This window comes from Oryx dammah, unplaced genomic scaffold, assembly GCF_014754425.2.
Source record: "Oryx dammah isolate SB20612 unplaced genomic scaffold, SCBI_Odam_1.1 HiC_scaffold_28, whole genome shotgun sequence".
NCBI lineage: Eukaryota > Metazoa > Chordata > Mammalia > Artiodactyla > Bovidae > Oryx > Oryx dammah.
Genome location: NW_024070212.1, coordinates 92,835,577 through 92,859,879, shown reverse-complemented (window position 1 = coordinate 92,859,879; position 24,303 = coordinate 92,835,577). Strand labels below are relative to the sequence as shown.

The 24,303-nt window shown below is 50.8% G+C and overlaps 1 protein-coding gene across 1 annotated transcript in view; it reads right to left on the bottom strand.

Moving 5' to 3' along the window:
* TTC39A (tetratricopeptide repeat domain 39A) overlaps nt 1-24,303 on the bottom strand; it is a 51,349-nt gene that overhangs the window by 16,485 nt on the left and 10,561 nt on the right. Inside the window, exons 2-8 of the mRNA XM_040231199.1 lie at nt 16,727-16,831; nt 9,067-9,198; nt 8,128-8,204; nt 6,835-6,902; nt 4,697-4,761; nt 2,552-2,651; nt 1,203-1,268 (exon numbers count right to left, since the gene is read on the bottom strand). Of these exons, the coding sequence (XP_040087133.1) occupies nt 1,203-1,268; nt 2,552-2,651; nt 4,697-4,761; nt 6,835-6,902; nt 8,128-8,204; nt 9,067-9,198; nt 16,727-16,831 (613 nt within the window). The remainder of the gene's footprint in view (nt 1-1,202; nt 1,269-2,551; nt 2,652-4,696; nt 4,762-6,834; nt 6,903-8,127; nt 8,205-9,066; nt 9,199-16,726; nt 16,832-24,303) is intronic.

The window sequence follows — 24,303 nt, the reverse complement described above, 5'->3', positions numbered from 1 at the left end:
GTCCCACCTCTCAGACTTTCTCGTGTTCTTCCATCATCAACCTGAGATCCTACTCAGGACCCAAGGGCCTTCTTATTTAAAAAAAAAAAAAAAAAAAAAACTGAGGACTTTCAGAGCCTCTATTGAGTGTTTCCCTGGGCCCAGGCCACAGACCACAGATGGCAGCCAAGCCTGTACGTGTCCTGGGACAGGTGAGAAGAAGCAGAGGGTCCCAGGGAGGAGCAGCCCTTCCCAGTACTCAACTGTCCTCAGGGTACAGGAGAAAGCCTCAGTGTGGTGCTGGAGCGAGCAGCATCACCCTGCTCTAAGCTGTCTTTCACACAGAGATAAATAGGCTACACGATCTGGTGGACCAAGGAAGACTGCTTGGTCCTGTAGTATTTATCGTTACGATCATGCTCTTACCATGCCACATAATATGGGGTCTCTGTGTAGTAATGTTTCCTTTAAATAAATTTAAGTAAAAAAAAAAAGAACCACACTTGAGAAAAATAATATGTAAATAATAATATAGAGGTCTGTGCACATGGCAAAAAGTCAGGAAAGGCTGGAGAAAGTCCAAGCTGGAGAAACACTGATTTGATCAGTGGAGAGGGCAATCAGTAGTCTTTGTTCAGAGTCACAGGAAGAAGGGGATGAGGCTAGACAGACCCAGGGCTCCTGACTTCCAGGCTAATGCTCCTTGTACCATTTTGGGTCTTCTCCACCAGGGAGCCCTCCCTGATCTACTACCTGGCACTCAGGTTCCTACCCTCAGTAAAGCCTCTGGGTTCTTGAGTCCTCTGGTTTCCACTTCAAGGCCCAGTGCACAGCAGGGCTCCCCATGGGCATCTCCCAGACAAGTCCCAAGGGGAAGGACTTGCTCAAGGCTATCTGAGGGGAGAAGGACCAGGTTCCTAACACCTACCAGACATAGAGATGATGACCCCAGGCCCCTAAAGGACCCCAGGAGCCACTCTTCACACCCATCCTCACCCTAGAGCCTCTCCACCCTGAGAAGAGCCTGGTAGCAATCACTGGTCCCATTTGCAGGAGAACAGATTGCGACCTAGAGAGGCCTGGGCCTTGTCCAGGGTCTCACACCGAGGGGGGCCACTGAGCCAGAGCTGGCACTAAGGCCCCACAGCCCCTCAGCCACACCCCACCAGCTGAGCTCCGGCCCTGGAGCTGAGGATTGGGAGCCCCAGGAGGGCAGTGGTTACCTTGTTTCCTGAAAACCCTACGAACTCGAGCAGCCGCAGGATCCTGGTAGGAAGCATGGACAGCGTCTGAAGAGAGAAGCAGGCGAACCCCTGAGGGGTGGGGGCCACCCCTCCCAAATGCAGACCTCCACAGTCCTGGGGGTGATCCCTGAGGTGCAGGTCCATCTCTGGAATGCCCATGAGGCCGCCCCCAGCTCCCACTGATGGAGAGAGGCACTACAGCATGACAATAAGGAAAAGACTGCATCTCGATCCTAACCTCACCACTCCCAGCTCGGTCACCTCTCTCTGCCTCAGTTTCCTCATCTGTAAAATGGAAATAAAAATAGCCCCTACCAGATGGATCACATCAATACACGTGAAGCACATAACAGAGGTTGCACCTAGTAGTTAGCTATTGTTATTACACTTAATCCCTGCTTTGTACCAGGATCTCTGTCATTGCACTGAATCTCGGAACAGTCTTGCAAAGAAGGGATTTACTGCTATGTTTAATAGAGGGAGAAACAGAGGCATGAGGTAAGTGACAGAATATGCCCAAGGCTCCACAGATCAGAAGTGGAGCCACTTCTTGAACCCAAGACAGTCCAGCTACAACTGCACTCTGCAGCTTGTATTTCTCAGCACTTGGGCCAGAATCACTGCTCCCATCTAACAAATGAGGAATCTGAAACCCCGAGAGGGGCAGGATCCCCACCCGAACAGGCTTTGCCTGTAAGGGAAGAGCCACCGCCCACCACACACACTTTGGGGTAAGTCCCTGGCCACCCAGGGCCAGAAGTCCAAGTCATCCAAGAGCAGCTCCTCCTCCCAGGAGCAGGCACGCCTCTTCTGAGCCTCCCTGACTCAGCTCACACTGTCCCCTCTGCCTAGAATGCTCTTTCCACCTTACCTGTGGATCCTTCAAGTTCCAGCTCAAATACTCCCTGCTCCCCGGAACCTTCCCCAAGTCCCCCAGCAAGAAGTCCTGGCTTTCTGTTCCCCATTGGTCACCAGTTGTTTCCAGGCCTGTCTCCTTCCCAGCCACTGGTCAATGTTTAACCACCAGCTTTCTGGGGTGGAAAAAGCCCTGATGTCTTGCGCTTGTCAATTTCTGGTGCTATAAATACTGTCACCATAGTTGATTTCAAGCTTCAACTTGCCTCAGGAAGAAACGTACAGAAGGGACCGTGGAGCCATGGCCAGCCTCCACTCCCACCCCAGCCGAGTTACCCCCAGGCTGGCAGTGTGTCTGCATCATCACTGGGGCCCAGGACAGTAGCCCGGCAGAGACCCAGTATAGCCAGTGATGTGCAGGGGAGATTAATCTTGAACCCAGATGCTGGACACGGGGAGGTATGCCCACTCACCAGGTTGAAGGCGCCCACGCCGAGCTTCACCCCTCCTTCAAAGTGCCTGTGGCTCTCCCCCTTGCAGTACTGTGAGGACTGCACAAGGCTGTCCAGCTCCCTGTGGAGGGAGGTAAAGCCTGTTTCAGCCACAGCTGGGGGGCGGGGTCCCCTTCCAGCTGGGGCCAAGTGGCCCCCACTTCTTACTGACCCCAGAACTCCCTGGTGGTGGATATGTAACTGTCTGGCAATCCAGAGAGCCGATATTCGAGGAACCTCTAGCCCCATCTCCCACCGTAATGACAAACTCTTTGCTCTTGAATTTCAGCTTTATCAGCTCTTACACACCTGCCTCATCTGACCTCTAGGCATTGGCTTGTGCTCTGCATTCTGTCTAGAACAGCTTCTCGACCTTGGTACTACTGATAAGTTTAGGCTGGATAACTGGATAATTCTTTGTTCAGATTGGGGGCGGGGGGTGGAGGCTGTCCTACACATCCTAGGTAATTTAGCAGCATTCCTGCCCTCCACTCACTAGCTGTCAGGAGCAGCCTCTCCCAGTATGACAAGCAAACTGTTTCTGGACGTTGCCTCGTGGTGGGGAAACTGGCCCCAGATGAGGAACACTGGGCTAACTCCAACAGCACCTCCTTAAGGAAGTCTTCCTGGAGTTTCTGGGTTGGAATCTAACCCTCTTCCTTCTGGTCACCCATAGCTCTGAGCACAAACATATGCCAGTCCGCCTGGGGCAGGACAGGGAAATTAAAGAGGTACCTGCCTCCTCCCCAGGCCATGAGCATCTTAAGAGCATTACTCAGCAAACACTGACTGAGCTTCTCTGGACGGCAGGGCACAAAGCCGTCAAGCTGCTATCTTCACAACTCTCAGGGATGGACCCCCATCGAGTCACTGAGAGGAAGAGGGGGAACCCTGGAGCCTGACCTCATTTGGGGTGCTGGGAAGGTTTCTTCAAGGGGCTGACATCTGAGCTGAAACCTGAGGAACAAGGAGCTAGCCTGCACAGAGTGTTCCTGGCAGAGAGAACAGCATGTCCAAAGGCCCTGAGGTAGGAATGAGCTGGTATGTTTGCAAAACTGAGGAAAGGCCCAAATGTCTGAGGTGGAGGGGGACAGGAGATGAGGTTACAAGAACAAACGGAGCTCCCAGGAGTGACTTGGCAAAGACCTAGGACTTTATTCTAAGAGCAAGAGAGGTCTTGGGAGTTGGCAGGGAGTGACCTGACAAGGTTTGTGCTTTGAAAACATCACTCTGGCAGCAGGTAGGGAGCCTGGAGGGGCCAGAACACACATCTGGTTTCCTTGAGCAATTCCAGCAGAGACCACACAAAGGAGCTGGCATCCGTATACGGCATGGTGTGTTATACCCCAGGAACACCTTGAAATCAACCTCAGTGAGGGAAACTCTCACATTAAGTGGGCAAAGTAATGGCAACAGTCTCGAGTCAATTCAAGTCAACTTTTAATGGAAAAGGAGTTTCAATGCCAAACTGAGGGCAGGAGGGAGGGTTAATTACTTGCAGAGCTTTCCTGGTCTGGGAATTACAGACAAGGACTGCAGGACCATGTCGGGCAGAAGTGCTCTGGATTAAGTCTTCAATCTTTGCTCCATAAACACGGCCCTATGTGTGGCCCAGTGCTGAGCCAGCATGGAAATAACCTATCTGGCCCTCGAGGAGCTCCCAGTCTGCAGAGGGGGCGTGTGTGTATAAGCACCATTTCTACATATTGGAGGGTTTAAGGAAGGCTTCATGGGGAAAGTGGCATTTGGATGGGGCCTTACGGATGTGTAGGAATTCTACTGCTGTCCTCAAAATGATTGTTCCTGCATCTTTCTCCTACCCCAACCAGACCGAGCTGCTTGTACCGAATATGTCTTATTTTTCCCTAGTTCAGAGTTAGGCACAAAGACAGCACTTGGAGGGACCAAATAAACAGATACACCCAGAAAACCAGGGGAATAATATTCCAGAAAACGGAGGTCCTAAGGTTGCAGAAATGTGAGGTCACACAGCATTCTAGGTGTCCTGCCTCCAGCCAGCACCCTCTGCCTCCCACAGTGCAGCTTGAGGGGCACAGGATAGTAGATGCTGTGCTCTGCTGTGCCCCCCAACCCCCACACCCCCCAGCCCAGGCCAGTCCCACTCACTTGTAGGTCTGGTAGCTGTTTCGAACTTTGATGCCGCCCTTGATGAAGCTCACCATGTTCTCGTCCTGCAGGAGGGAGACTTGCTAAGAGCCAGGCCTGGGTGCTTAGCCACAGGCTTGAGAGGATCCTCAAGGCTCCAGATCCTTCCTTGCTTTCCCTAGGCCTCGCTTTATGAGGGGCCCTGCATGGGTAGGGGTCCGAGGTCAGCTAAACTAGACCTCCCCACTCTACCCTGGGGACTTAAGACGAGGGCCTTGCTTGCCAAACAAGCCTTCCCAAATGCCCAGGGCTGGACCACAGCCTCCTTTACCAGGCTCACATGTACATGAACTATGTGCTTGGAGAAAGGCCTGGGGGAGATGCTCCCACCAGTTAACCATGTCTCCTCCAGGTACAGGAACTGTGGGGAAGGAACGGAGACTTTCGGTTTGGGATTGTAGTTTTTTTTTTTTAACAACAAGCAGGTATTTATCACATTTGTAATTTAAAGCACCAATACCTGGGGACTTTCCTGGTGGTCCAGCGATTAAGACTCCACACTTTCACAGCAGGGGGCATGGGTTTGATCCCTGGCTGGGGAACTAAGATCTCACATGCCACACGACGCAGGAAAAAAAAAAAAAGAAGCACCAATACCTACAGCCCACCTGGCTGTTCCACTCCCAGGTATACACCCAACAAAAACGGATGTATTTCAAGAAGGCTCACAGCACCACTGTTCACAGTAGCCAAGGCCCGAAACAACCCAGATGTCCTTTAGCCGGAGAATGGATAAACAAACTGGCATGTTCACAGCAGGGAGTATTAAACACAGCCTTATGTGACTGGGTAAAAAAAGCAAGTCCCACACAGTTTAAGGCCTTAAGAAACTCAAAGGCAACCAAAACATAGCAATTTGGTGTTCAGACATGAATAGGCAGCTGAGAAAACGTTTTTAAAAAAAAATAGGGTGGGGATGATACATACAAAACTCCAGGTAGTGGTCTCCCCCCGGGGGAAGGGAGGGAGGAAGCAAGGAGGCAAGGAGGCTTGCCAGCAGGGTTTTGTTCTTTGATTGGGTGGGGGTGGGGTTCATGGGTGTTTAGGTATTACGTGTAATAATAGAGTACACAAACAAAGGAAATAAAAGGCCATTCATGGTGATCCTCATGAAGAACTAAGATAAATCAAATTCTAATCATCCAAGGTCCAAAAAGATAGAAATATCACTAACAAAAATAAAGAACACCCCAACAATAAAATTTATATGTGCCTCTCCCACCCCAATACACCTATTTACATGATGATTGCCTGCAATGCAGGAGACGTGGGTTTAATCCCTGGACACAACTGAAGAGACTGAATACATACGCACATATATTTATAACTATAATCCAGGCTTTTTGGTAAAACCAAAGGGTCTCACAATTTCCTCTATGGTGAAGAGCACAGGCTCTGAGTCAGCCAGAAGGCATGTGCTTAGTCGTGTCCAACTCTTTGTGACCCCATGAACTGTAGCCCACCAGGCTTCTCTGTCCCTGAGATTCTCCAGGCAAGAATACTAGAGTGGCTGCCATTTCCTACTTGGCTGAGTCAGCCAGATCTGGTTTAAATGCCAACTCTGCCATTTGTTAGCCATATGACCCTGAGAAGGTGGGTCCTTTCCCCTAATTCTCCCCTTCACAGGCCTGAGGTGATGGTTAAATAAAATATGCAAATATAGGCAGAAACAAATATGTAATGGGTATAAGGTATGTAAAAACGACAACCCTGCAATGTATATACAAAGTACGGTGTGTTGCAGGTGTTACAAGTCAAGTTCTTGAATGAATCAAGTTTGATTCATTCCAACTTGTCTCTTAAATAAATCAAATGTCAGGCTTTGATTGACATTTGAACCCGTGACACAAAAGCAGCAGAAAACCAGCAGTCACGAGGTGGACGTGCATCCTGTCGGTGGGAACACGTGTGCCCCTTGTGGAGAGGGAAAGCCCGTCACCTCTGCCACTGAGCCTGCCCAGGGCCAGGAGTGCTGGGGTAACTGTGCCTTGGTCCTTGCACCAACCACAGGTCATGGCTTCTCTAGATCCTTCAGGCTAAGATGTGGTGCTCCGCCCTCTGAAACCCCCAGGATGCTTGTACAGGCAGTGGGTTCCTACCTGCAGGAAGGTCAGGGCCGCTCTCTGCAGCAGGCACTCTGCGTAGCAGACCTCAGCGTGGATTTCCTCTGCAGGGAGAAAACCAAAGCCCTGCGGCCTCCTGGAACTCTTGGCAGGAGACTTGGGTCACTTCCTCATCTCATTTCCCAAAAGGCAAAGGGAGCCTGAGTCAGCACCTGCCCACTGCCTCCTGAGTCCCATCACTAGGTTCCTTCACACATGGCACTCACACGTCCCCAGTTAGCTTACATTCCCCATGCCTGCATCCCCCTAGAAGCCAGCACAGGGCCCCGGGCCTTGTCCTCCTGCCCTCCAGGCATCACTGTAGGTGCTGTGCAGCAACACTCCTAGGGCACTAGGATGAACAGATGAAACCAGGGAAGCCACGGGCTGTGGGAGCGAGGAAGGAGAACTGACACAGCTGGAGGAGTCAGGAAAGACTTCCAGGAGATGGATATCTGAGTAGAAAATGGGATGGAAGCATGAGGCAGGAAGAGCTTTCTTGGCAGAGCCCCAGGAAAGTCAAACAACTCTGATGCTTGGGGACAGCTGAGCCACAGAAGGTTGAAATGGGGTGAAGTGGGGAGAGACTGAGGGGACAAGGAAAATGAGGGGCAGAAGTCTGGCTGAAAGGGCCTTACACACAGGTAAAGACTTACAGATTTGGTCCTGTGGGCAGCGCGGAGCCATGGCAAGTTTGAACGAGAGGGACACCATCGAGGGCAATGTTTTGTGCTGGAACCATTGAGGGCTCTCGAGGTGGGGACAGCCATTTGCTCCCCACCCCCACTGAAGGGTCCCCAAGCGCTTATGGTTGGCTGCTGCTGCCTCTAGGACTGCGGCCATGGCACAACGATGCACTGTGGCTCTGGCAGCCCGACCTTCTCTGCCACTGCCCCCAGCCATTTCATCACAGGGTGTCAGGCTCTAAAACCACAGTCCCCTCTGGGGCACCTGAGATCACTATGGTCTTTAAACCACTAAACCTAACTGCACACACAGCCCTAAGTCCACCCTAGCCTGAGGAGCAAAGTGACAGCTTCTTTGACAGCATTTTCTTTCCTCAAGTTGCAGGCCTCAGCAGGTAATGCTGTAAGGTAACTGAGTCTTACCTGCTCCCCACCCACCCCTACACACGAGACCAGTCCTCAAAAGGCTCCAGGTCTGACACATCAGTGTCTCAGTGCCTGGGCCAGGGCTCGGCCCCCTGGATGACAACGAGGAGGATAACTGCCCCTTCCTGCCCCTTCCCGGGCCTGGAACCAGGCAGCCTGGCATCAGCGGATGCCACACCTTCTGTGAACTGGTCCATAGTGGGGCGGTGCACCAGGCTACTGAAGGAATCTGTTACAGAGGACTTCTTCCTGTGCCTGCAGAGAAAAACAGGGCCTCATATCATTCAGGGAGGTGAACAGGGGGTTCAGGCACCTTCAACAGCATCCCCTGCCCCTCCCAGAGGACTCCACACACTTAGCTCCTGGAAACTCCCCCAAATCCAGGCTTTCTCATGCCCTTGCCCCTGCTGCTGCCTCTGCATGGAGCCCCCTCCCCTGCCCCCTCTAACCTGACCTGTTCCTGGTCACCCACAGGACCCAGCTCTGATGTCACCTCCTCCAGGAAGCCTTTCCTGCTCCTCAGGCTGGACCCCCACAACCCTATGAGCTGCCCTGCATCATGCTGAGCTGTCACTATCTGTGCCTGAGTCTCCCTGATCAGGCCATTCAGGCATCAGAGGGGCCAGGGTCTGATGATTATCTGGGCAAACAGAGCCCAGCACAGGGACTGGCCTAGGTCAGGCTGGAGTGTGTCCCAGTGAATGATGACTCTACCTGTGCACAAACACTGAGGGTCTGTTTATTCATGCATTCAAGCAGTTAATGTGCACTGAACACCAACTATGCAGTTCCCACAACAACTCTATCATCACACCCATTTTACAGATGAGGAAAGTTGAGTCCAGAGAGGGACTTGCCCAAGGTTAGAGAATTATTACATGACCACAGCCAGGATTCATCTCCTCCCAATCCAGTCTGGCCCTGGAAGCCCTCAGTGACCAGCTCAGACAACGTGGCTCCTGAGGCAGTGCCAACAAGGACAGCTTTGAGCACATGGGGACACACTTTTGAGCCAAAAGGAGCACGACTAATAGTGGCATTTTAGGCACTGGGACAGGCCAAAGTGGCAAATGGATGCTTCACAACGCCTCAGCCTTGCCTGCCCCATGGGCCTGACCTCTGACAGAGCGACTGCGCCTCCTTCATCATGTTGCCAGCAAGTAGGATGTCCTGGGGGTCGAAAGTCATCATAGCCTGCATCTCCAGGATGGTGGCGTAAGTCAGCGAATGGTACATGCTTTCTTTGGTTCTGCCAGAGAGAAGGGACATAAAAGCATCAACCCCTAGAACTTCAAGATAGCTGATCCCATGACATCATTCACCATCCCCTCCCCCATCGTGCATGGGGGGAACACAGGTCCAGAGAGCAGAATGGACTCGCCCAACAGCTGACCCTTCCATTGCTACTCAGGCGGCCTTGGATCCCAGCTCCTCTTCTTCCTGCTGCGTGGCCCTAAGTGAATCTCCAAATCTGAGCTTCAGTTTCTCATTCATTCTATACAGGATCTATACATTCATTCAGATGGCAGCAGCAGCAGGCTGACCTGAGGTGGTACTTCCCTGCGCCAGGGCCATCTTTCGCCTTCACCCCTACCCACCACAGGCCAAGCCCAAGTCCTGTCTGCAGGGCCTCCTTTATCCTCAAACCCCACCCCGGGCTTACCCATCTTTGTGTCTGGACTCCCCTGGCCTCGCTACCTCCTGCTTCTCCCCATCCCGTCACCTGACCACATCGCTTTCCGCTTGAGCCCACCTGGGGCTTCCACCTCCCATGAGATAACTCTGGGGGTTGAGGCCCTGCCCACCTCTCCAGCCCAGTTCTCCTATCACTTCTGCTCCTGCCTCAATATCTGCACACATTCAAGTCTTCCCACACTGAACCATACACGCTTACCTCGGGAAAATTCCACCCTTTCCCTCCTGCAGGCCTTTGTCCTTGCTGTTCCCACAGCATGAAATGCCCGTTCTCTACCCCACACCCTGAGTCACCCGTAAAGGTGCTCGAATGCCACTGGGGCTCCTGCTCCAGGGAGCATGCGTCTATGCCTGAGGTACGGGCCACGCTGAGCTTACATCAGCAGACAGTCAGCTCTCTCCCAGATGGTGGGCATCTCAAGAACAGAGCCTTGTGGGTTTATCTCTGTCTTAGCACCCATGTGACAGTGCAAGCTGGGCTCAGGAAGCCTCCCGCTCCTCTCTCCCTGCTCCTCCACAGTCCCAGACCTCTCATCTAAAGGCTGTTGGAGAGAGAGGGACGGCATTTAGTCTAACACATACAGAGAGCAACAGGCAAGGAAGGATGGGACCTGACCCCTCTATGTACCTGGGAAGTCACAACACATCTGGGCCTTGATTTATGGTTCTGCAAAACGGGGACAATAACGCTGCTCCACCAGAGTCCCCATGAGACTGGCCAGGGAGTGCCCTAGCCTGGTACACAAGTAGACGCTGCAGCAGTCTTCACCCCCTTCCCTACACTCCCTTGTTAATTATTTTCCAAACTCCTCAGTGCCAGGCTTATGCTGGGAACTTCACAGGAGGCAGAGATGACTAAGGTTTATAGGCTGTTTATAGACTGTTACAGAGTATACGACTTCACACATTTTCCTGCCATTCTCATTCATAAAACACCTCTGGTAAATTAAGTTGCTTTTCTACTTCGGGTGATTCTCAGGTGATATTATCCTCAGAAGTCAAAGGTTTATGAAGAGAATCAATCCTAGTAGCTGTCAGGACACCTCCCAGGTCTTTGCTAGAACTGCTTGTTGGAGGGCAGTGGCGTGTGGAAAGGAAGTCACAGCCTGTCGTGGGGACAGAACTCAAGCTCCAGAATATGTCAGACACAGGCACTAGTTACCAGCTGTGTGATCCTGGTGAGTTCTGTAGGCATCTCTGAGCCTCAGGTTTCTCCTCTGTAAAACGGACACAATAATTCTCTCCCAGGACTTTTGGGTATCCAGGCCCTGGCCACAATGCTGATGCTCAATAAATATGAGTCTAAGTCCCTCTGGGTCCTGACAGGGTCAAGGGTCATGGCCCTGCATAAAAACTTTCTCCTTTAGGAAGGGTTTCCCTGGCAGCACAAAGACCCACATCCCAGATAACTCCCTTCCTCAAGCCTGTCTAACTCTCATCCTCCTTACCCTCAGGTCCCAGGCCCAGGACTCAGCTCCACTTGCCCAGCCCAGTAGGAGGGACCCTGCCTGGGCAGCTGGCAGGCAAAGTGGAATTTCAAGTCTGTAGTCTGGACTGGGATTCAGGGCACAGAGGTATAACACGGCCCCCCAAGACCTCAGGCACCCCAAGTTTAGTTTGCATTCCACAAAGTTCTTATCTGTGCCTATGGTGACTGGACCATTGGAAGCAATGATCCCCTTCCCTGTGAGCTAGACCCAGCACTAGGACACAATGCCCATGGGGTCTCTGCCAGGCCTAGACCAGCTGTCGAGAGAAGGAGAGCACTGAAGATCCATCGGAAGAGCTGTACGTTGGGATCGGGGACTCCTCGGCCACCTGGAGGTCCACTAAGCCCAGTGGCCTCCAGCCCTTCCCTCCTCCTGCCAGTAGCCATGACTCGGGCCCTTTGTCCTCACCATCAGGCTGACTCTGATCCCACCCCTACTACTCTTTCTGGGGACCTCCCTGCAGTCCTAGTCTAAACCCTGACTTCCAGAGGACCTCTCTGGATGAGGCTGTTCTAGGCTGGAAGGCAGACAGAGCCCCCCACCTCCAAGCCACTCTCCTTCATCCTCATGGAAGCCCCCCAGCGCCTCTCAGACCCACCTCGCTGCCCTTCTCTCCAGCTCAGTCACCTCCAGGGGCAGCTGTATCCCCAGTCCACCTTCCATCACTCAGCCCTCATCCTTCTGGGACCTACTCCAGCTCCCCCTATCCCTGACAGGCTGAGTGTCTCTGTTCTTCAAATACACTAGGCCCTCTTTCTCTGCCTGGCCTTTGCACAGGCTGTTTCTCTGCCTGGAAATGCTCTCTCTATCTGGCTGACTCCTTCTCATCCAGCCTATCTCAGTTTAAATGTCACTTCCTCCAGGAAGACTTCCAGGGCTGGCTTCGCGGGTATGCCATCTGTGCAGTCACACAGGGGTCCATGCTTGGTTTAATGCTCTGCTGTCATTGTTTTGAAATCCTTAATAATTTCTGAACAAAGGATTCTACATTTGCATGTTGCAATGCACCCTAGAAGTTACGGGGCTGGGCCTAAAGCCTTCCTGACCAGCCCCTTCCCACATGAGTTGGGGTCCTCGTACAACTCTCAGCACCACCCTTTACTGGTTCCCTGAGGAGCGCTGAAAGCAGCCCATACCTTGTTCAGTCCTGCAGCCCCAGCACCCCACCTGTTGCCATGCACGCAAGGTTACTCACGAGGCGCTGCCAAGTGAAATGGTCATGGGTGCCCAACTGCCGCATCCTGACTTCATCATCAACCCACAGAACAGCTCTGCTTCTGGAGGCCTGCATGACACACTCACCCTCCCAACCACAGGCTCCCCACCTCTGCACTCTCTCATCACTCCCACTGCCTGATCCTCCAGCCCGTCCTGTCTTCCTGACCCCTCAAGCTTCCTCATATCACCCACTATCTTGTCAAAACCCTCACTGCTGAGCCTTCCAGCCGCTGCAGCACTGGTTAGTAGCCTGGGCCCAGAAAACAAGAAACCGCCTACTCTCTCCACAGCGCTGCCACCGCGCAATAAGAGAGGAAGCCGCCACTACACAGACAGGTACATCCTGAGCTGGATCACCAACCTCAGCCCATCACACTGCTCATCAACTTTTCCTCAATCCCTGTCACCCCCTACCCACCCCACCACCAGCCTGGGCCCTTACTCTCAGCAGGGGACTTGGCTTCCTCTCTCAAAGGAATCCTAGGGGACTCCTCTGGTGGTCCAGGTATTAGGAATCTGCCTTGCAATGCAGGGGATGTGGATTCAATCTCTGGCCAGCAACCACAATGCCATGGAGCCACTAAGCCTGGGTGCTGCAACTGCTGAAGCTCCTGCGCCACAACTAGAGAGTTCTCAAGCTGTGACAAAAGATCCCACGTGCTGCAACTAAGATCCGACGTAAACATTCAAGAAAAGGAATCCCAGGACAGTGCGCACCACCCTGTCCCCTATTCTACCTCCTTCCCTCCCACCTGGAAGAGGAGGCAGGCGTGAGGCCTCTGTGCCAGACACACTCCTCCCCCTGCTTGAGATCCAAGAAGGCCCAGGAGGCAGAGTGTGGCTTGTGGAGCTGAGGGGGGCTGGATTTCAATCGTGGCTCTGCTAGCTATCAGCCGTGACCAATGTTTTCATCAAACAAGTGGAGTAGTGACCATGTTCCAGAGACAGCGCTCAAGGGCAGACATGGAGTGAAGTAAAATAAACTAGAAGCTACTCAAAGACGTGACAAAGGGAAAGCAAAAACTGGGGGGTAGGGGTGGGAGTGGGAAGCCTGGTGAGCCCAGTTACTCCCCGAGGGCAAAGTGCGGATAACAGTAAGTGAGACACTGTGTGTGCAATAGGAACAGCGAATGAAACTGACTCCCAGCACCCTTCACAGCTTCAGTGGCTATGCCTGGGCAGGGGAGGTCATGTTATGGCAAGAATTATTTTCTCTAGATCAATGGTCCTTCACAGTGATAGAGAAAGATATTTCCTGTGCCTCCCCACACCTCCCTTCTAGAAACATTTTTTGGTTGTCACAAGAAGGGGTGGGGTGTATGCTAATGACACCTGTTTGGTGGAGGGGAGGCTCGTAAATGCAGAAAGGAAGGAAAGACCCTTTTTTAGAACGGGGCAGGTGCTGAGCTAAAGAGAGGCCACAGTGTCTCGTGAGTGAGGCAGAGGTGGCCTCGCAGGAAGACTGTTCTCTCTGTGCTGCCTCTAGGGCCCTGAGTTCAGGACTCCCTAGGAAAGTACCCTCCTGAGGTGAGAGCGGGCGAGGCAGCCCCTCAAGGAGGAGGGGGCTTCGGCGGGGAGGAGGGCTTTGGTGGGTGAAGTGGCAGAGAGGAGCTGCTTAGGGACAGGTAGTGACCAGGAGGGAAGGGGAGCCAAGGAGCCTTCCAGAAGTACTGGAAGGTACTCAGAGATGGGGCAGGATGGAGCCTGGCCTGCCTCAGACGGTGGCCACACTCTTGAGCATAACTGGTCCTGCCCCATCTCAAGCCAGACCCTCTCAGAGGGTGGGGTGAGGTGTCAGGGCTGCTACCAGATGGAGCGCTGTATGACTCATGCCCACCAAGGCCTGGAACTGCTCCCTTAGAAGCTGGGCTGCTGACCCCAGACAGGAGAGCGATGGGTCAGTCAGGTCCAGAGAAACTGAACAGGACTGGCTTGAGGAAAGCAGCAGCCCTGCCCCAGCACTCGCTCTCCCGGGGGAGCTGGCGGGGAGGGCGTTTCTGGGGGAGCCAGCTGTGGCAGAGGACAACCTAGAGCTGAAAAGAGGGGATTAGGCCAGCAGGCGGCAGACGTGATTAGACCCCACCCCGACCCCATCTCAACCCCAGGACCCAGACTGCCAGGGCTCTCTGCCCACTAGAGGAAGGTAGTGGGGGCGCGGCGTTCTTTTCCTGAAATGCTAACATCTGGGGCCCGCTCTCTGCCAGCTCATCCAAAAGCTGATCCCACCAATCACAAGGCTACTTGGGCCAGACCCTCCCATTGGATTTTGAGTGAACTTGCTCTTAAATATGACCAGACAGCCAGCCAGGGACCATGGGTGTCTCAGGAAAGCCCCTCCCCACCATGGGGAAAGGATTCTCCCTCTTAAAGAAAAAAGAAACACTGAGAAAGCCAAGATTATGTAGGAAAAAAATAAAATATTTTTAAAAGAGATAATTATTCTGTGATAATAATAACAGCAATAAACACTCATTAGAATGCTTACTATATGCCAGGCCCCATCCTCAGGACACTCATATTTTAAATATAGATATAAAGAACACAGTGCACCCATAAACCAAGAATAAGATGTTTTAGGGAAAAAAGAACATTCAGAAAACATTGAGGAGTACTAGGGAATTAATCATATGATTACACACAAAAAAGAAAAGTCAGTGGATTTAATGATAAGGTTGAGGAACTTTCCTAAAAATCAGGGGGAAAAAAGAAAGAAATGCAGTGGGGAGGGTACAGATAAATAGCTCAGAAGAGGACTGGACCAGAAAGCCTAGTGGCTGACGTAAAGTCCAGGAAAGAGAAACAGAATTTGGAAGGATCATACAAGAGAATTTCCTAGAACTGAGTTTTCAAATTAAAAAATACCAATTAAACAGACCTACACTCCAGCACATCATTGCGAAATTTCAGATTTGCAGGAATAAGAGAGAAGATCCTAAACATGTCTGGAGAAGGAAAAAAGATCCCATGCCATGAAAGAAGAATTAGGATTCTCCTGGCTACAGTACCTGCCAGGAAACAGGGCAGAAAACAATGCCTTCAAAATTTTGAGCAGGAAAGCTTATATTCATGCAACTCTCTCTTAGGAAACTTCTAGAGGATGCGCTCTAACCAAAGGAGGGAGGATATGGACGTGAGAGAAAAAGCCAGGCCAAGCAAACTGGAGAGAAGTAAAGGGGATTCCAGGAGCCAGCTGGAAGGTGGCCAGTAAACAGGCCTGTCCTCCAGGGAACAGGTTTCCAGAAAAAGGAGGGACTGAGAGGGTTTCCCTGATACATGTGAGTATTTAGAGAAAACCTCATGACTTTATGGAGTGGATATAAAGAGCTCAGGATAAACATATAGCAAATTAGGCAAATGAAAAAAACAAGACAATTATTAACTACAAAAAGAAAATATAATCTTATAAGGTAAGGCTTATCTCTGTGATGAGCATAATTACAATAATTACATAGTTATAATAATGAAAACACTGATTACTAATTTAGCCAGATATTGTGATATAATAATAGGCAGAGGAGGAAGGAAGGGAGGTGGGGCAGGGGTTTAAGAAAGCTAAATTCTTGTCAACCATTTGTTGTTCAGTTGCTAAGTCATATCTGATTCTTTTGCAGCCCTGTGGACTGTAGCCCACTAGGCTCCTCTGTCCATGGGTTTTCCCAGACAAGAATACTGGAGCGGATTGCCATTTCCTTCTCCAGGGGATCTTCCCGACCCAGCGAACGAACACATGTCTCCTGCTTTCCAGAGGGGTTCTTTACCACTGAGCCACCTGGGAAGCCCCTTGCAACCATTAGATGATTTGTAAAAAAAAAGTAACAGGAGTGAATTTTATGGTATGTGAATTATATCTCAACTTAATTTCAGTTTTTAAAAAAAAACTGAAAAAAGAGGTAAGTAAGGAAAGAGCAGTCCAAGTGTATTATTTAGAAATAAGGCAGTCAACACTAGAAGAAATGGCTAAACTACTAACTGTCATTATTGCCCTAAAGGCTTCAGTGAAAGCAATTCAAGTCTTTAGTACTCTGGAGGAAAATAACTAAAAGGGGCTGTTTTGGAGCTGGATTCTGTGGGATCAAGAAATCAAAGTGGAAGAAGCCACAAGAACCTGAGGAGAAGGAAGTCACGGTGACCGTGAGGAGGGCTTGGCTGTTCATGGCTGTGGAATGGAGATCCTGAGCCATTTTTATGGAATTCTCAGAGGTCAGAGTGACCCAGAAGGCCAAAGACATTCAGTGACACCGGATTCCTCTCACGTAAGACTTCTGGTTCTCCATCTAACACCCCCATCCCTACACTCACATATGTGCATGCACACGTGCGCACACACACACACACACACACACCCTCCACCCCCAATCTGGGCTTAAGCCTCACCTGGGCTTGAGGTAGTTGAGTGCTTCTGAGAACTGGTTGGTGAGGAAGAGGTCAAGGGCGGTCATGCACTGGTCCAGGGCCTCATGGAGGCTGCTCACAGGAGTCCTGGTGGGAGAGACATGAGCATGACCCGGAAGCTCTCAACAGAGTCTTGGTCGAGAGGTTCAACTGTCCTGGTTGAAACAGAGCCTCCCAGCGCCCATTTGACCTCCCTGGTGATCCTTGGATGCGTCATGAGCTCCTCCAGGCTGCCCTCTCTGTACTAGGACACAGGACAATCTGAACCTACCTCTGAGTATTCCTAAAGGTAGGAGAGGGGAGTGGAAGGGGAATGTCATCTGAGACCCAGTAGGGGAACTGGGAAGGGGATGAGGATAGAGTGTTGGGGGTTGGTGCAAGGAAGCCTCAGGAATAAGTTTATCTTACCTTCCATGCCCCTTTTGACCCATTAGACTTTTCTGCCCCCACTTAGTGGGGACAGGCCACCCACTAAGTCCCACTTCAGTCCTTTTCTTCCTCCTTCTTCTCTAGGCCTTCTCCTGGCCTCCTCTGGCCTGCACTTTAGAATCCCACAGGCCCTGTCACAATGGGTTGGAATGGGCAGCCACCCTGTCAGAGCTGCCCAGGGGGCCTTACGTTCAAGAGCCACCTTAGCCAATAGCATCTCCAGTATTCCTGGCCTCCTTCCAGTCCTTACACCTCTTTTTTAAATATATTTATTTATTTTTATTTGGCTGCACAGGTCTTATTTGCAGCATGAGGGATCTTCAATCTTTGTTGTGGAGTGCGAGATCCTCGGTTGTGGCATGCAAACTGTTAGTTGTGACATGTGGGATCTAGTTCCCTGACCAGGGGTTGAACCCCAGCCCCCTGCGCTGGGAGCACAGAGTCTTAACCACTATACCTCTTTATAGCTCTTATCACTCTGTGACACTTTGTTTTTTAAACTTATTTTTGGGTTTATTATCTGTCTCCCTCCACTAAAATATAAGCTTCCTGAGGGCAGGAATCTTCATTTTGTTCACTACTGTATCACCAGCATCTAGTATCTGGTACAAAATGGGCTTTTGATAAATATAGGTTGTCAGTAAATGAATGAATGAACAAACAAATGAATGAATGAGTAAATGAAGAGCCCTGGGTTCTGAGAGCAAATTCCTTATCTTTCTGAACCTGTTTCCACCTAAAAGATGAGAGATGATCCCAAAAGTCCTGATTTCTTGTGAATGTTTCTTCTCAAGTGGTCTCTTTTACGTAGCTGCTCAGTCACTTCAGTCGTGTCCGACTCTGTGTGACCCCATAGACGGCAGCCCACCAGGCTCCCCCGTCCCTGGGATTCTCTAGGCAAGAACACTGGAGTGGGTTGCCATTTCCTTCTCCAATGCATGAAAGTGAAAAGTGAAAGTGAAGTCACTCAGTCACATCCAACTCTTAGCGACCCCATGGACTGCAGCCTTCTAGGCTCCTCCATCCATGGGATTTTCCAGGCAAGAGGACTGGAGTGGGGTGCCATTGCCTTCTCCGTCTCTTTTACGTAGAGAAGATTCCAAAAAGAGTCTTGAAGATCTTACTGCAAAAAGATCCTTAAAAGTTAAAGTTCCTTCTCCACCAGATAAAGTGCTACACCTATCTTAAGGCCCAGCGGTAAGGACTCTGTGATGCATCAGCAGAACCTCCCAGGCAAAATGAAGTATGTTTTTTGGTCAAAACTGTTTCTTCTCCCAAATCTGTTCTCCAGATTTCTCATCTCAATAAACAATACCCCTCTATCAAGTTTCCCAAGCCAGAAATACTAGTAGTCATCCTTGACACATCCTCCCGCTGGGCTCCGTCATCTGCTCCATCAGTAAGCCCTATCAGTTCTACCTCCTGAAAATCTCTTAATCCACCTCCTTCTGTACCCAGTGGCCTCCAGTCCAGGCCATTACCATCTCTACCTAGGTCTGATGGGAGACTCCACCTTCTACTCCTGTCCATTCCTAACTCTTCTCTGTGTTACCTCATTTTATTCTGTGCTTCATTTCTCTTCATTCTCTTCTTGGCCATCTCTTTCACTCACTCTAGATTTGGAGTAGTTTCTTTATGTCTTTCATTTCACTAATTCTCTTTAAGTATGTCTCATCTGCTGCTTATCCTGTCCACTGAGTTTTTTTAATTTCAATGATTTTATTTTTCATCTTCATAAATTCTACTTGGTTCTTTTTCAAATCTGCTTGGTCATTTTTGGCAATATTTTGTTCTCTGCTTATCGTTGCAAGTCCATCTTTGCTTTCTTTCCACATTTTAAACACAATCACAGTGTCTCATCACTCTAGGATCACAGACTCTAATTCTGCTATTTCTTGCTTCTGGTATCTATTGCTCACAGTGCCTCGTTTCCTTGTATGTTTTATAATTTTACCACAAGCTCCTATCTGACTGATCCCAAAGGGATTTTGAAATGAGAACCCACTTCTTCAGAGAGCATTTTTATTCACTTCAGCCAAGTTCCCTGTGGTGCTACCACCCTAAGACCACTTATGTTACTTTTTTGGTTTAGCATTTTCAGGACCACAGAGGTAGTGCATATTCAAACCTGAAATTTGTGTGAAAGCTGACTGGTATGTATAATTTTCTAGGGAGCCCCTTGGTCCCCACCAGAACTGTGGTCTCCCTTTGTGGTGTGTGGGTATTTTTTTCCTAGAGTATCCTTACGTGCTGAAGACACCTTTGAGGGTGGCACATCCATGCAGCGGTGGGGTGGTAGGCAGGATAAGTTCCGGCCCCTCACACTGTTGGGTAGCCCCAAGTCCTTATTTCCTATTCCTTGTTGTTGTTGTTTAGTCACTGTATCATGTCTGACTCTTTTGCCACCCTGTGGACTGGAGCCCACCAGGCTCCTTTGTCCATGGGATTTCTCAGGCAAGAAAACTGGAGTGGGTTGCCATTTCCTTCTTCAGGGGATCTTACCGACCCGGGATCAAACCTTCATTTCCTCCTCTCCTACACTGGCAAGTGGATTCTTTTACCACTGAGCTACCAGGGAAGTCCATTCCTTAAGTGTCATTAAAACTCAAGATTCTAGGTTTCTGTAGCTTGTAAATACCACCAGGTTGCTGTGGCTTCATCTTATTTACCAGCCTGATTTCAGCTCCCTTGGCTTGAGGGATTCTTGGCTTGAGGGATTTGTTACTTCAGCAGACTCTCAGGAATGTATGTTAAACGATGAATGTTGTAACTCATCCAGCATCTAGGTAGTTTTATTAAGGGATAATGTAATAGCCAAAGGCATCTTTTTAAAAGCCAAATCTGACCATGTCATTTCCAGACTTGAAAGCCTTCACTGTCTTCACCTTTAGGATAAAGCCAAAAAGACCCCACTTCATGAAGTGGGGACAGTGTCTTCCTTTGCGCCCAAGGATTAGCCTAATGAGTGGGGTTCAGTCCATTCATCTCTGCTGGTGAATCAGTGAAAAGGCAATGAGTACCCACTGCCCCAGGTACTTAACTGCTGTCCTCTCCTTAAGCACTCACAAAGCTTTGTGAAGTGGAATTATTATCCCACTTCAGAAGAGGGGACTAAGGCACAAAGAGAGGTGACTTGGCCAAGCATGGGTTCTAACCCAAGTTTCTGCCTAAGCCAGTGCCCACCAGCTCAGCCCCAGGGAGTCAAGTCCATTGTCCTGGCTTCTGTCCATCTCTAAACAATTTCAGAGGCAAGAGCCTACCTTCCCTTTCTGTGCACACCCCACTCCCACTCCCACCACCATCTCTACCCGCATCAAGAAAGAGGTTCTGCTTCCTCAGTCCACCTGGAGAGAAAGATGCACAGACAGACAACACATAGGCACATATTCCCTTCTCTAGCAGCCTCAGCACCCCTTCCCCTTAACTGTGGTGAGGCGGGTCTGCGGTGACCTCTCCAGACCTGGGGCTAGACCCTGGGGAAAAGAGACTGGACCCAGGCCTGGGCCTGCCCTGAGGGCTACACAAGGCCGAGGCAGTGACAACTGGAGTCATCAGGGCTGTGCTCATGGGCATCATTGGGGGCTGACGAGACCAAGAAGTGAGCGTGGGGCAATCAAGGAAGTTTTCTGGGTATGATGGCCCTGAAGTGAGGACTAGATGGACAAAGCAGTCCCAGAAGGGGAACAGAGTGTGAGCAAACGGCTGGAGGCATGGCACCACAGTGAGGAGGGGGCACCAGCCACCATGGGGCAAGTATGGAAGACAGGCTTGGCAAGGCCTATAAGTGAAGGAGTGAGGTGGGGGCATCCCAGCTGGCTGGGAAGCTGAGGTGGGCTGGAGACATCAGCCCCACTGGACTTAATAATAGCACTAACAAATAACCATCACCGTCAGGAGAATATCCCTTCAAGTTATCTAAATTGATGCCTGCATTATTTCACTCAATCCTCCCACCAGCTCCAAGAGCCAGAAGTTCTTATCTGCATTTGACAGATAAGGAAGTGAAGACAGTGAAAAGAGGAACCTGGTTTCCCGCTCCCAGGAACCTGGGAGAAGACAGAAATACTTTCTGCAAAAGCAACCTGCCAAACCTTTCCCTCCCCCCGGCTGTGACTGAGGTCCCCACTTCTCTGTAGGCTGTTGCATGTCTTTAAGGCCTTCCTGTTCTAAGCTCTCTGCTGGGGCCCAGGCCAAAATATTCGTGGGCTCCCAAGTAGTGATGGTGGCCTCTTCTTCTGTGCTGCAGGTGGGGGTGGGTGGGCAGGGATCTCGAGCTGGATAGAGGGTGGAGAATGGCTAGTGACAATGAACACCAGGATCTTTAGCATAGGGGGAGGGGGCTTGAAGTCAAAGTGAGAAGAGAGCTGAAGGGTGGGAGGGGGTGTCAAGCCTGGAGCCATCCTACTCTCCCCTTCCTTCCCACCCCTCCACTTCAGTCTGCCTGGAAATCACTACCTTAGTGTGTGATGGGCAGAGCTGGGGTACCCTCGTACCTGCTGAAAACAGAAAACCCTCCTACCCAGCCCTCAGTCAGGGTGAGGTGGGTGGGGCAGTGGAGGCAGGGCAAGGTGGTCACTCAGAGCAGACAGGAGTCAGAGCTGGCCTCTACTTCCTGCTCCAGCATTCACGGGGAACTCTGGCTCAGGGGAACCCATCTATGGTGAACCTGTCGCTTCCACAATGACCTTTCTAAACTGCAAATATGACTGGGACTCTGCTTCCAGAGTCACCCTTAGCTGTGCATAAAGCCAGTACCACATGGCAGGGAGTGATGTGGTGTGGAGTTTTGAAATCAGACAACCCTGGACTATAGATGCAGCTTAGCAATCACTTGTTGGAAAAACTTGCGAAAGTTCTTTAACCTCTATGAGCCTCAGTTTCCTCATCAATAAAATGGGAATGACAGTATCTACCTCCCAGTGTTGCTGCTAAGAATGACTGAGACAGTGTAAAGGACAATAAAAAGAACTCACGAAATGTTAGCAATTCTTTTCCCTAAGATGTTTCCATCATTTCTTTTACAGAACAGCACCACTTTTATAATGAAACTAAGTAACTTTAAAAATTGAATGCACATGTCCCACTACTCAGCAATCCCACTCCTACCTGGGAACCTGGAAGGAGACTCACATATGTGCAAGACAATCATTTGAGAATATTGTTTGAATAACAAGATCCTGGGAACCATCTCAGTTTCAGGTGGACCTTCTTTCCACCTCAGGAAGGCTAGATAAATAAATAAATAACAGTCTCTACATCAGGTGGCATACCACACATTGGAAGGCAAGTGCAGACCAGGGTTTCAAGGATCAAGAGAACTTTATCTCAGAAACCTGAAGCTGAATGAGTAAAAGCAAGTTGTAGAATGATTTATGCTGTATGATTCCATTTACAGAAAAAATTTAAAGAACTACATAATTTTTAAGCTTAAACATACTCAGTAAAAGAATAAAAACAGAAAAATGACAAACCAAAATTCAGGATGGTGACTGTCTCTGTAGAGGGAAGGGTAGGGGTGGTCCACAGGGGCTTTGACCATCTTTGCCATGGTTTATTTCTTAAAAAGAATATGAAATAAATGGGGCACAATATTAACATCTGGAAAAGCTTGCTGGCAAGGGCATAGAGTTCATTTTATTATTGGCTATATTGTTCCAAAGGTTGAAAATATTTCATAATTTTTGAAGTGATGGAGATTTAAATGTTGGTTTGTTCATCACTGACCGTCACACATGGAGCTGGGCTCAGAGTAGGCCTGGGAATTTGTTGAGTGACTGAATGAGTGTCTATGGTAAAGGAACTGCTTTGCTGCTGCTCTGCTCAGACCCCACCAGAATGCACCGACTGGTACCAGATGGAACTTGAGGGCACGCAAATGGGCAGGTATGGTTTAGTAGGAGGATGACGTGCCAGTGCAGAAGGGCCAGCCCAAGGAGGGGCCAGAGGAGCCTAGAGTTGTAGAGGGGACTCAGGCAGGGATGTGAGGGCGCAAGGAAGAAGATGAGTGAGGGTTCTAGTCTGAGGGTTCAGGATTCTTTGATAGGTGCCCTGCTCCACAGCTGCCTTTTCTCCTAAAAATCATTTTTCTTGGCCCAGTGGGGGTAATGCTCAGAGCTGGGCAGACAGACTTAACTAGCTTCCAGATTTACAGAGACCAACCCAGAGAAGGAAGGGAGCAGCCAGCTCAGCCTCCCTGTATTTTCCAAAGGAGGGACCAGAAGTCTAGAGAGGTTAAAGGACTTGGTCAAAGTCATACAAAACGCTGCCTGACTTACCAGGCAACCCTCCCCCAAGACAGGGAGTCCCCCACCCACCCAACTTCCAAGCCCTCAGTCTGGAACACAGAAGGACCCTGTGGAGGCCTCCAGCTGACAGGTGGCACCAGCCTTGTCACCTCCCTATTCATGTGTTAGCCCTGAGGCCCTACGCAAATACTGTCCTGTTGGCCAGGCTCCAGGCAGAAGGGCACCCCTCCCAGCTCACCTGGGCCGGATCTCCACCCAACACCTTCGCAGCAGCTCAGGCTCCCAGCCCCTACCAGTGGGGCCCACGAATGGCAAAGAGCCGCTCACTGCTGCGGGGCAGTGTAGGGTCCCAGAGGTTCCTCAACAGGGTGCGGTGGCAGTGAACAGCAGTGCCACGTTGAGAGTGACGCCCACCCTTTACTACCCCTGTTCCTGTTGTGCCCAGGGGGCCCGGCCGCTTCCTAGCTTAGCCTTTTAACTTCTTCGAATAGCCCTGAAGATGAAGTAGTGCCTGGCATCAGACACTGCTGGTTTCAAATCCCAGGCCCACTTTCTCACCTCCTGGGAGACCTAAGACAAGTCATCTAAGAGCTCCTGGCTGAGGTCCCTCACCTGTAATGGAGGTGATGACGGTGGGCTCAGGTGTAAACGCCAGGAGGGAGGGAGGAAGCTCTGACGTGGCTGTGGCCACAGCTTCCTACAAAGTTGGAACCCAGAGGGGAGTGACCGACCCAGGGTCCCCGGGGCCTCCACCTTCCCCGCCCAGCCCCCTTCCCGCTCCCCGGCTGCGGCGGTGGCGCCCGGAGGCAGGGGCTGGAAGCCGCAGTGCGGGCCGCTGGGGAGGCCGGGCCCGGCGCCGCTCCCCGGCCCCCGGCCCCCGGCCCC